The following is an 11,807-nucleotide window of genomic DNA, read 5'->3' as shown; positions in this document are numbered from 1 at the left end:
CGCCGCGTGGGGAGGGGGAGCGGTGTTGGTATCGCCCGGGAGTGGGCGGGGCGCCCTGGTGACGGTATTACCCGGGAAGGGGCGGGACTTCCTGGCGGGAGTGTTTGTATTCCCTCGGAAAGGGGCGGGGCTTCCTGGGGGGTGTTGGTATCCTCTGGGAGAGGGCGGGGCTTCCTGGGGAGATGGTGGGCAATGTTGATTGGTATGGCTCGGGAAAGGGGCGGGGTTTCGTGGGGGGATGGTGTTGGTATCACCTGGGCAGGGGTGGGGGGCAATGTTGGTATCCCCAGGAGGAGGCGGGGCTTCCTGGGGGGTGTTGGTGTCCCCAGGAGGGGGCGGGGCTTCCAGGGCTGGTGCCTGGGGGATGCTGATGGGGGCGGGGGGCGCTTGTTGGCATGCGAGCAGGGCACCGCGGAGCAGGCGAGGTGGGGTCCCGCATCCCAGCGCCCACAACCTGCTCTGCGCAGATCTACGCCGACCCCTCCAAGAGACTGGAGCTCTACTTCCGCCCCCGGGACCCCTACTGCCACCCGGCCTGCGCCAACCGCTTCCCCACCTCCACCATGCTGCTCAAGGTGACCAGGAGGAGGAGGCTGCCGCGGGCGCCGGAGGCCGGGGAAGCGCCGGAGCCACCGGAAGCCACGTTTGAGATGCAGATCCTGGGGGTCGTCACCACCGTGTACAAGTTCCAAGGTAGCCGTCTCCTCCGCCGCCTCGATTTGCGTTTCCCGGCTGGCTGGAGCCAGCACCCGGCGTGTCACAAGCTGCGGCGGAGTCGCCGAGCGCACGGGGTGAACGGATGTGATGCAGCTCCTCGCCACGTTTGCTACGCAGCTCTCGTTTCCTTCCTCGCAGGGATGTCCGACTTCCAGTACCTGGCAATGCACTCGGGGCCGGACGGCAAGCAGACCTCTATGTACGACAAGGTGCTGATGCTCAAGCCCGAGAAGGAGGAGTTCTACAACAGGGAGCTGCCCCTCTACGTTCCCCCACCCATCTTCTCTCGTCTGGACACCCCCGTAGACTACTTCTACCGCCCAGATGTACACCATCGGTCAGTGCTTTTTCTCATGCGTAGTAAGTGGCCTCGGCTCGTGCACAGACAGGTGATGGGACCCCTTTACCAGGCCAGCAAATCGCTTGTACTGTGCGAGCTTTGCAGGTCATTACGAGATCCCTTCTCCACCTGAAGCAGCCTCTTGTGTTATACCTAGCGTGCTTCTCCAATGAGGGGCTTTTTAAACGCTCTCTAAGGTCACCTAATGGAATTGGAGGAAATATGTCTTTCGTATCTGACAGTTTTATCAGGCCTAACACACACACTGCTCTCTGTTTGACATGTCTGTGCCCAGACCCCATGTATATAATTAGAGGAAAAATAAGATTTAAAAGTCCGGTTTCTGAGGTATCGGGACATGATATGAAATCTGAGCTCCTGGCGTGGCAGGCAGAGGTTTAAACTATGTTGATTAAGTGGCCCCTGCAACTTCTGCTGTACTCATCTCCTTGCATAAGCCTTGTATCTCACCGCAGTCTAGACCAAAGCATTTGAGAGAGAGGACAGGTGAAGCCCCAAGTCTGACCGTCAGGAGCTCTGCCACTTGCAAGCTGTACGGTGTTGGGCAGGGCACTTATCCACTTTCTGCATCCTTCTGAGAGGAAGGAGGACCTTGTGGTCAAGATCATGGACATGTGTGTTCACTGTCTCACTCTGTGCCTGACATCCTGGGTGACCTTGGGAAGCTGAGGCACAGACCAAATGATTTACTCATTAATAAACTGGGAATAAAAGTAGTTCCTTATTCACCAGGTGGTTGTGGCACTGGACCACTACAGAGATGAGCCTTATAAATACCTTAGATGGGTTTTTTCTTAAAGCTGGCAAGGGTTGTGAACTACCGTGTTCTTGTTTTCTGTCCCTTGTGTTCACTTCTCTGCTCACCTTTTTCTCCATTTAAAAACTCCAGAGGTTTATGTTAAGACAAACAATCTGTCAGATACTGTTTTTTGGATTTTAAATGTCCATATTCTTCCCACGTCAGGGATGTACCTTGGGACTCTGTCCCTCCCCATTAAAATCGTGGTGGTGAAAGAATTCAAATCCCATTTAAGTGACTGAAACAAAAAACCTTGAAAACTTTGAGCATCGCGTTTGGGCATGGGGCAGAATTCCCAATGCCGGGAACCTTTGGAATAGGCAGTAAATGGACACAAAAGTTGGACTTATTAAGATAATGGTTCCTTTTCTTTAGAGTTTTTGCAAATCCTCCCATCTTCAGCTCTTGTTTCTCATCTTTGCAACTTTTCTCCCCACCGTTTCACCCCTGTATCAGAACCGCGGCCCTTAGGGCGGAACAGGGCTTGCTTTAGAGCCAGTCGGGTTCATTCACAAATAAGGCATCACAAATGTGTAATGTTCTCATCCAGGGAATAAACACGGAGTAAGAGCATCAGCGTGGGAGTAGGACACCGAGTCACGATGTAGACTGCTAGAGGATAGGCTGTTTGGCTGGCGTTCTCAGTGTTTCCAACGGAGCAAGCGCCATGTGCGTCTGAGCTGGCACTTGCCAGAGCTGTTTGCTTCCATTTCTTTGTTTGTCTTGCCCCGAGTAGATGGAAAAGCTGTGATATCTCCCACGAGAAACATCTTTCATTTTCTCACTGCTGTCCTTCGTTTGAACAAAAAAAGATAAATAATGCCAATGACTATAATCTGCCCCCGAGATTAAAATTGTAACTGTTTCCCTGCCTCGCTGTGTTGTGTCCATTTACTGTCACGGTGATTTTCAGCCATGGCGAATGTCACTGGCAACTGTGCTGAGTCTGTGCTTGTGCACAAAGACATCCTGGTCAGACATCAAAATGTGAAAGTTGCTTCAGGTCAAATAAGCACAGAGCAGCTCCGTTCTCGGGAAAGCAGACCGAGGGGAGGCATTTCTTTTATTTTTAAAAGTGATTCTCCTAGTTTAGTCCACTGTGCAGTGCTCCAGACTTTCACATGGTTGCCTGGCTGGCATCTCCAAATCCATGTGTGTGTGGTACCAAAAGCATGTGCTGATCCCAGTCTTGAGAGAGAAACGACTTACTCGAAAACCTAGTGCCCTACTTAACTTCCTTCGCCCCATATTATTTTTTCCCTGTGATTGAAAAAGAAACCTAATTTCCAACTAATTCAGTGAAGACCCCCCTATTAGGTGTAGGGAGGAGAAAGAAAGTAAAACTCCTCCCCCCGTGTTGTTCTGCAGGGAAGGATACAGCAATCCCCAGGTGTCCGCTGAGAACTTGATTGGCCTCAGCAGAGCCCGTCGACCGCACAACGCCATCTTTGTGAACTTTGACGATGAAGAGATCCCGGATAAGCCGCTGGAGGCAGCCGTGCAGAACTGGAAGAAAGTGTGCACCAATCCTGTGGATAAGAAGGTGGAAGAAGACTTGAGAAAGGTAGGGAGCAGCTGAAGTGACCGGGAACATTGCTTATGCACGTGGCATGGTAGAAATTTCATGGACCGTTTTTAATAATCTTTGTGTCCCCAGAAAATTGTTGGCAACAAAGAGATGACATTTGGCCTGTCAGATGAACAGCATGTGCCGGCATCCCTAGAAGGTTTCAGAGTGCCCCAGGGTAAATGTGGTGGTGAATGAGACACTGAGGTCTGATCATTAGACAAGGGAACTGAAGCCAGGACTCCTGGGCTGTTCTTCCAATTCTGCCTCCGATGTCTCACATTTTGGCAAGGTTACAATCCCTTTACTCAATGTCCAGGATAGTATTAGCATACATTTCAAGGCACTAAAGAAATATCTGGCCACTGTATGTTTGCAGCTCTCCTTGTTGAGAGTCTTGGGGTTCATTAGGGTTTTACAAAGTTGCTATTGGAGGAAAAGTAAATCTAGCATAGGATGGGGTGTGCTATTAATAAACGCGGGAAGACTGTATATATCTTGCATTACTTGAAACATGAACCTCCTGGGGGTGGTTCCCCATCTTCATCCATTTGATCATGTATTTTAAGTTTGGAATGAACTGAGTGCTTATAAATGATGCATGGGCTAAAAGCCTGTTGGGGCGTGATGCTGAAGTCGGCAGGTGCCGTGTTCTGAAACTGTCCATTGCTCTGAAACTGCATCCTTTAGCATGAATACTAGTTTAAAAAGAATCCTTTACTATGCTTTCTCCTCCCACTTCCAACCCCTGACCAGCTCTCAAGTGTTCTTGGAGCAAAGTTTGCCTGCAACACTGAGTTCCTTGGGGGTCTCTTCTTAGTTAGTGAAACAGGTCACCAAGGATTAAGCTGCAGCCATTGTGTTCATTTTACTCATTATCTGAGTCAGGATTTGAGTCTGTCTATGCAGAAATAAAAAGCTAGTTTATGCCCTCATGGTGCCACCATTGCTTTTCCCTTAACTCTGCCAATTTGCAGGGACAGCCTAGGCCAAAGGCTATCCTAAAGAGCAGGTGGCTGTTAGGAAAGTGAAATTAGTAGGAGTAATCTTCTCCCCACCCACTGTTGCTTGTGTATTTCTTCAGCTGTTTGAGGTTCGTCCCGTCTGGTCCCGGAACGCTGTCAAGGCCAATATCAGCATCCACCCAGACAAGCTTAAGCTTCTGCTGCCATATCTGGCTTATTATATGGTGAGTCTCTTTGTACATCTCTTCTGTCAGTCTTGTTCTTACCTGAGGCACATAGGGGTCAAAGGCATGGAAGGACCATCTTGGGCGCCTGTGGGTAATTCCTCGTGATCTGCTGTACAGGTACCTCCACCTAGAACCCACAGATTTGTATTATGTGTAGTTGAGTAGGGGCTGGAGGCAACTGGGTTGGTTCTGTTGGTCCTGACCAGTTCTCCAGTTACAGTAACTCCAGTTACAGTAAAAATGTGTGTGTCCTGCTGGATATGCAAGCTGGCGCTCTCAAAACAAAAAGCTTCTGAGCTTTGAGGTTAACTTCTAAATTCACACTTTTGTACCATGTAGCCTTCCTTTGCACAAGGTGGGATGGTCAGTGTTTGCATTGGAAGGGGGTTTTTTTGTTTTGTTCTGTTTTGTTTTTGCAAAAGAAAATAAGGAAACATATTTAAGAGCTTATGTTGGCACTCTGTAACCCTATTCTTTCCCTTGTAACTAACCCCCTGTACACAGTTGACAGGGCCCTGGAGAAGCCTGTGGGTTCGGTTTGGGTATGACCCCAGAAAACATTCTGAAGCAAAGATTTACCAAGTCCTGGACTTCAGAATACGCTGTGGAATGAAATATGGTAAAATGACCCAAACCACTGCCTCCTTGTCAATTTTGGCAGCTCTTCTGCCAAGCCTGTTGTTTGCTTTTGAACTCTAAATTTTCCTCAGTTTTTTTGTTTGAAAGAGAGGAGATATGAGTCAGGGTTTCCAGTTTTGCTTCTGTAGAATCCGGGCAGGAGTGTTCCTTTACCCTCTTCAGAGATGATAATTAGCCACTAGACATGTTCCAAGCCTAACAAAATGCTGCTTGACTTTTATTCTCCTTCTTGGTTCAAAATATGCATGTATGCTGGCAGGAAATGGTACCAGAAGGTCCATTTCTTTGTCCTGTGGGGGAGCTGAGTGAATATTAAAAGGACGATTTGTCCGTTTGGACTATAACACTGCACAAGAAACTCCTCCAAAAAGGACAGTTTTCTCCCCTACCCTGGGGGTCTTCAAGAGGAGGTTAGGTAGGCATCTGGCTGGGGCCATCTGAACCCAGCACTATTTCCTGCCTATGTTTTGGTGAATATATTTTTCATTTTTCTCTTAAAGTACAAAAGAGAAATCATTCTTAAGTGTCAAGTTTGTGCACTATGGGGGTTCACAGACATGACCCCCCCCCCAAAAAAAAAAAAAAAAAAGGCCCGCAGAGTCTTATCAGATGCTATAGACAACACGGGGAAGGTTGTATTTTAGCTTATGCCACTAATGCACCCTGATGCATTTATATGGTTTTCCCCTAGTTTGATTTAATGTGGTGTACTAGTGTATACAGAACGTGGCCTCATAGTACTCTGGTTTTATACATTTCTGTATTGGCTATAGCTGCGGAAAGTGCATGTCTTAATTTTTTTGAGTTTGGATTCTTCAGTAGACTAGTTAGAGTAACTACACAGAGGCAATTGAAGCCTTTTTGCAGGCTTCTAAGACTTGCTGCATCTCTGAGAGGTAGGGAGGACTACAGGATTTTGGTGCTCTGTTCACAGTCTGCTTGCTTTCTTTGCTTTCAGGTTATGCTCCTAACGACATGCCAGTGAAAGCAAAACGCAGCACATACAATTACAGCCTGCCCATCACTATCAAGAAGCCAGGTATGTGGACCAAGGCATGCAGGTGCTAGTGTTCATTAAGTTAGTGTTTTTTGGCTGCCCTGAGAAAGCTGAACCAAAGTAGAAAAGAAGCTGTATACTGTGCCTTGAAGTTCAAGATACTATACAAGTGGAGAATCTCTTTCCTCTCTCTTTCAGTAAGTCACACAGTTAGCATACAGGACCTAAAACAGGGCCTGGGCTCTTCAGGTACATCCAGTGCGAAAAAAACTTCCAGCAGGTACAAACTCAAGGTAGGTATTAAATCTTCTCACCAAAACCTTGGAATGGGATCGTCGGAACGGGGATCTGTTTTGTTTTGTAAATTATTCAGTGTCAGTGCTGGCTGAGACAAACCACAGACATCGGAACGGTTGCAGTTTTATTCGGAGATTGAAGTGCTTTTCTGTTTTTGTATTCAGTTAGGCTTAAGCGGAAAGTTCCTGCTTATTTACAGCTGCACACTTCCATCTGTTACCTTGAATATGATGGAAGCAGGTTATGGAGAGGGAATCCTTAGCCTACAGGGGAGCATTTTCCAGTTGCCATTTAAAATCCAGTTGGGCAGAGGAAATAAAGAACCAGAATTCCTGTTGTTACATGTTAACATTTTGCTGCAATGGCAACTTTTACCCAGGGATTCAAGGTATAACGAGTAACAACTCAAACAGGTGAAGGGTTTAAAAAGTGCCCGTCTTTTGAATTAGTTTGTGGGGAAACACCTTTCTAATAAATGCTGAGGCTGTACCATTATACCATGACCCAAGTGTGGAAATAAGTAGAAATGCTTGTTCAGATCACAGTCTGTTCTCCTCCCAGGATTCCATGTATATCTTCCAAGAAGGGGCCCTGCCTCCATATCGACAGATGTTCTATCAGCTCTGTGACCTGAATGTAGAAAGGTATTATGAAACATTAGTTGAATCTTTTCACAGGAGAAGATTTCACAGACTCTGTGGTGATTAATCTTAAATGCCCCCATTTACACACAAGCATCTATCTCTCTGTTTGACCTGAGTATTCAAGACTGCCAGCCTTTAAGTGAGAACACATAGGCTGCTTCACTCACAGTTGCAGTTCCTTCGCGATAAAGTTATGCAAGCAACCAAGATACCCTTCTGTCTTTACCTGCATTTTGGGGCTGGTCCCAGTCCACTGAAACTAGTGGGGATACGTGAGGCCCTATTCCCATTGTTTTCCACCTACTGATTACATAGGTATACAAAATGTCACAGAACTTGGGAAAGCACACTCCTGCTTTTTTGGGGGTTTTGATGAATGCAAATGTATATAAGCATAAAATACATGCTGCATCGAACGCTCAACATGATTTGTCACAAGGATAAGATTTAGAAAAGGCTTCACTTATAGCCTCCCCAGTTATTATCTATTTAAAATGTTACCTAGGGATGGAGTGAAGACAGTGACATTTTGTAGCTGTTCAGCAAAATTAAATACTCTGGTTTCGGTGGACCCAAGTCAAAAGGAGATGCTTTTGTTTTGTTTCAGTTTTCCTAATGAAAAGTTCTACAAATGTTGAAATCATCCAATGAAAAATGCTTATTCTCTGTAGAAATTGCACTTTCTGTTGGAAAGCCACTCTAGTGGGAAATTCATAACCATCTCTGCTAGTGAAACTTTCCTTGTAACGTGCTGGGGGGTGGGTCTTTGATGAGAAGGCACAATTAGTTTCGACAGTTTTGTTTGAAGTCTGTATCTGATGCCAAGTTGACTCTTTTCTTGGCTGCTGTTTAGCTTACAGAAAATCATTCATCGAAATGATGGCATGGAAGTGGAGTGCAGCGAACGGGATGGGTGGTGCCTTCCGAAGACTAGTGATGATCTGAGAGATACCATGTCTCTGATGATCAAGCAGACCATCAGATCCACGAGACCTGGTAAGGCGAGATGCCCGCTTTTTAAGCATTGGAAAGGATGTTTGGAAAATTAGATGTTGTAGTGTGCTGCTCTTTGCAGTGGAGCAATAAACATGGCTTGGCCCGGATCACCTCCCTTGTTCTGGAAGGCTTAGTCCAAGTTGGTTAAGTATTGGAGTTTGATCCCATGTTTTTCATTCTACTTAGATCACCACGGTGGGGGTTGGGGGGTGAGTCTGAAGTCCTCATCTTGGACACTGGCAGGACACCTGCTTTTCTTCAAACAGTCTTTGTCATGTCATGGAAAAGATCCCATACTCTGAGAGAAAGTAACTAGACTTTGCCACTTACAACACCAGCAAATTGAATTGGGACCTGTGAATAGGTAGGGGGTAGAACTCCCTGCCTTGCCTTCTCAATATCAATCTCTCTTTCTCTCTCTGTTTTTTTTTGCGTCACCCTATAATCCCCTTGATGGTGCATTTATGCATATTGGTGGCAGCAGGAAATGGACCTTTATTAATAAGTTTGTATGAATCATGTACTATAGGAGTCACTACAGGAAAGGAAAACATGTCCGTATGATGCTGGCCCATATTGCTTTCCAAAAGAAATGAAGTAGCTTTATTTGGTACAAGATGGTGTGACCTCCTGAAAGGCAAAACCTCCTACCATTGTACAGTTAGAATTCCTTGGGAAGGAAAATTGACTTTTTTCCTTCATCTTTTGGTTTTATTAAGATATTAATTGCGGTCAACATTTCGTTTCCATCTGCTGCCTGGATCTGTTAATGTTATCGCAAATGCATCGGTGGCTTCAGTGATGATGGAAGTAATGCTGATGGTTTCCTCTTTCTCTGTTTGATTAAGCTCTGTTTTCAAGTACATCAACCACTGAAGATGGCAAAGAGCAGCTGACATATGAGTCTGGTGAGGATGAGGATGATGAGGAAGAGGAAGACTTCAAGCCATCTGATGGGAGTGAAAACGAAATGGAAACTGAGATTCTGGACTATGTGTGATTCTGTGAGCAAACAAGACAAGGTTGCACAGAACCCATTTTGGGCATAGAAATTTTGTTTCTTGAACCCTGGGGGATTTGGAGAGGTGGAGCTCACTCCAAGATGCCAGTTGCATGCGGCACTGGCAGCAGTGCTTGCCCTTGCATCAGCGGCCAGTGTACTGGGGGCACAGGCACTCCCAATGGCATTTTTATAGCGCTGGGGAGACCAGGAGCCATAGAAATGACTTTGTAAGGAAGCTTCCCCACCTTGCTACTCCCACTTGCTTGGTCAGGGGGCTCTGACTGGCATTTCTTGTGGAATCAGCTGGGCCTTACCTGCCCTGGAGAATTTCTGGTGGCAGTTATGTAGCTAGTTGTGCATCTTTATTGCATTTTCCTTACCTCCTTGAACAAGCAAACTGCCATATCTGATCTCATGGGATCTGTGTTTCCCTTTGTGACTATAGTGCTATTTCTGGGATGCCCCTGGGGGGTGACGTCAGTGCACCGTCTTTTCTTCCCAGGAGCTGAGAGCACCTTTGTCCTTGCCAGCCCTATTGCATAAGTCTTCAGCAAGCCTTGAGCCCAGGCCTAGTGGGACTGCGCCTGGCCTCATGCACCAAAGGATTAACATTTAATTATACCCTTGGAGGCCACAGAACTTGTAAACCTGCCGTCAGGGTCACTGGAAAAAATGTATTGAGAACAGGACAAACAAGGCTAGTATTATTAATCAAGAGGCTGCGGAGCATATCACTTGGCTTGGCATGAATCATGTGCATTTTAATGGGGCCTGTAGGTACCAGTCCATGATTGCATATGTACGTGAGAAGCACGTGGTAACTTCTCTCCATTAAGCCAACTGCCAAGAAATACAGTCCTTGCCTGCTTTCCTAATTAAACTTGATTTTTTTCTCAATAATAACTTATTTTTCCATTACTTACCTCTGCTCATATGCACTTGTATGTAGTCCAGCTCCCATTGGGGTAGGAAGTGACCGACGGACTTAGTCAGGAGTTGGATTAATGGGTTCATTTAACGTTTGACTGGGTACTTGCATGTAAACCAACCCAGCCAAAACCTGTCAGTTTTTGCATTGGCATTTGTGCTCTTTACAAGTATCAAGTCAGGCTGGCAACTCCCTGGAGTGGAGAAGTGTCTGACCTGGAATCCTGTGGTTGTCCTTTCCTGGGAAAAGCACTTTGGTTGGGTTTGTGTCTCTTGAGCTGAGAATAAAGAAGTACTTTTAACTCCATTGACTTCAGGGTATTGCCTTTGGCTCTTCCAAGTAGGAATAAAATATATTTTGGAACAGTGGCAGCGTCTTCTTTATTCTGTCAGCTTGAGAAATTGGAAACAAGGCCAGAGGAAGGAACTCCAATTAGAAACTGCATCCAGTGAATTATTCACTTCCTTGTGATGATCCGTGGTGGCTCTGCCAGATCATCGACTCCCAGTCATGAGCTAGCTCTTGATTCCACTCATCAGGAGAGCAAGGCGGGAACAGACAGTCCTGAACATTTCCAAGTAGCTGATGGCTGGAAGCTCTGACCGTCCACTTGGTCTCAATAATTCCTACCGAGTTGCATCTAGTCCATCTCCTGATTCCAAATCTGGGCAAGACTTGGTTCATGGCACGCGGTATAGTTCTAAGGCATTATTTTGTCTGTCTTTAAATATCTCAGCTTATATGCAGCTCTGTGGTGAGTCTCTTTTCTTTAAGACTGCTAAGACCTAGAACTTTCTTCAAGGAGGCAAGCTGCCAGCCCACACAAGAAACAGCTGGAGGTCTCTCACAACCTAGTGCCGGTTATCAACCACGATTTGGCTGCAGCCAGGTGAAGCACAGGTGTGTGCAATCTGTGCGAGCACCCTTGGCACAGGTGGGACAAGGTGGAGCTCCATGGGCGCATGCGGATATTTGTATTCCAGCGCATCTGTACATATATATAGGCACATAGGCAGGGATCAGTCTGTCAGGCAGGCGTCATGTGTCGTTGGGGGATTCTGTGCTTTGCCCTCTTCTGCTACCTGGGCGTAGCATGGGCTACAAAGGTAAGGATACAGCAAGCCATTCATTTTCCTTTAGCTTAAAGAAAATTGGAGAGAACAGGTTGCCTGGTTAGAGTCACGTATTAAAGTTTTTGTGGTCTCTCCCCCAGCTCCTGGCATATCCGCAGGTGCTATGTTAAATGGGCATCCAAGACCTCCATAATAAGTAGCTCCATACAGAGCAGCATCTCGCTGTTTGTATCTGAAAGAAAGCGGGCAACTGCCTTCTGGGGTCACGGAAGTGGATGTGCGAACCAGATGGATCCACTCGCCAATGCTCATTCTTGTGGGCTGCCGCAAAACAGCAAGGGGTTGGTTTCAGCTTAGATTTGGGATACGGCAACAGAAATGGGTGATACCAACTCTTGAGCAAAGGTGGATGGCTTGTAGCCCGAGTGTTTTTAGGGGGATGTCCTATTTTTTCTCATGGCAGGGCTCGCCTCTCATTTACTGGCTTCTGAATATTTTTCATCCTATAAAGTAGCTATGCGTCACTGAGCAATTTATTTTAGCAAATAAGGAATCCCAGTTTATTTTAGCAGCCTCAGACAGGGAAAAAGGCTG

At 46.5% G+C, this 11,807-nt stretch overlaps 2 protein-coding genes across 2 annotated transcripts in view; both read left to right on the top strand.

The window, feature by feature from the left end:
• Positions 1-329: 329 nt before the first annotated feature.
• Positions 330-10,470, top strand: GTF3C5 (general transcription factor IIIC subunit 5). Its single transcript, XM_025211304.1, has 10 exons — positions 330-693; positions 856-1,054; positions 3,246-3,441; positions 4,529-4,633; positions 5,141-5,255; positions 6,234-6,314; positions 6,471-6,565; positions 7,131-7,213; positions 8,067-8,209; positions 9,058-10,470. The coding sequence occupies exons 1-10, from the start codon at positions 396-398 to the stop codon at positions 9,207-9,209; spliced, it is 1,467 nt and encodes a 488-aa protein (XP_025067089.1). The 5' UTR covers positions 330-395; the 3' UTR covers positions 9,210-10,470.
• A 562-nt stretch (positions 10,471-11,032) lies between these two features.
• CEL (carboxyl ester lipase) overlaps positions 11,033-11,807 on the top strand; it is an 8,282-nt gene continuing 7,507 nt past the window's right edge. The window contains exon 1 of the mRNA XM_006029821.2: positions 11,033-11,246. Coding sequence (XP_006029883.1) covers positions 11,181-11,246 — 66 coding nt within the window. The 5' untranslated portion in view covers positions 11,033-11,180. The remainder of the gene's footprint in view (positions 11,247-11,807) is intronic.

This window comes from Alligator sinensis, unplaced genomic scaffold, assembly GCF_000455745.1.
Source record: "Alligator sinensis unplaced genomic scaffold, ASM45574v1 scaffold829_1, whole genome shotgun sequence".
NCBI lineage: Eukaryota > Metazoa > Chordata > Crocodylia > Alligatoridae > Alligator > Alligator sinensis.
This window is presented reverse-complemented; position numbering and strand designations above follow the sequence as displayed.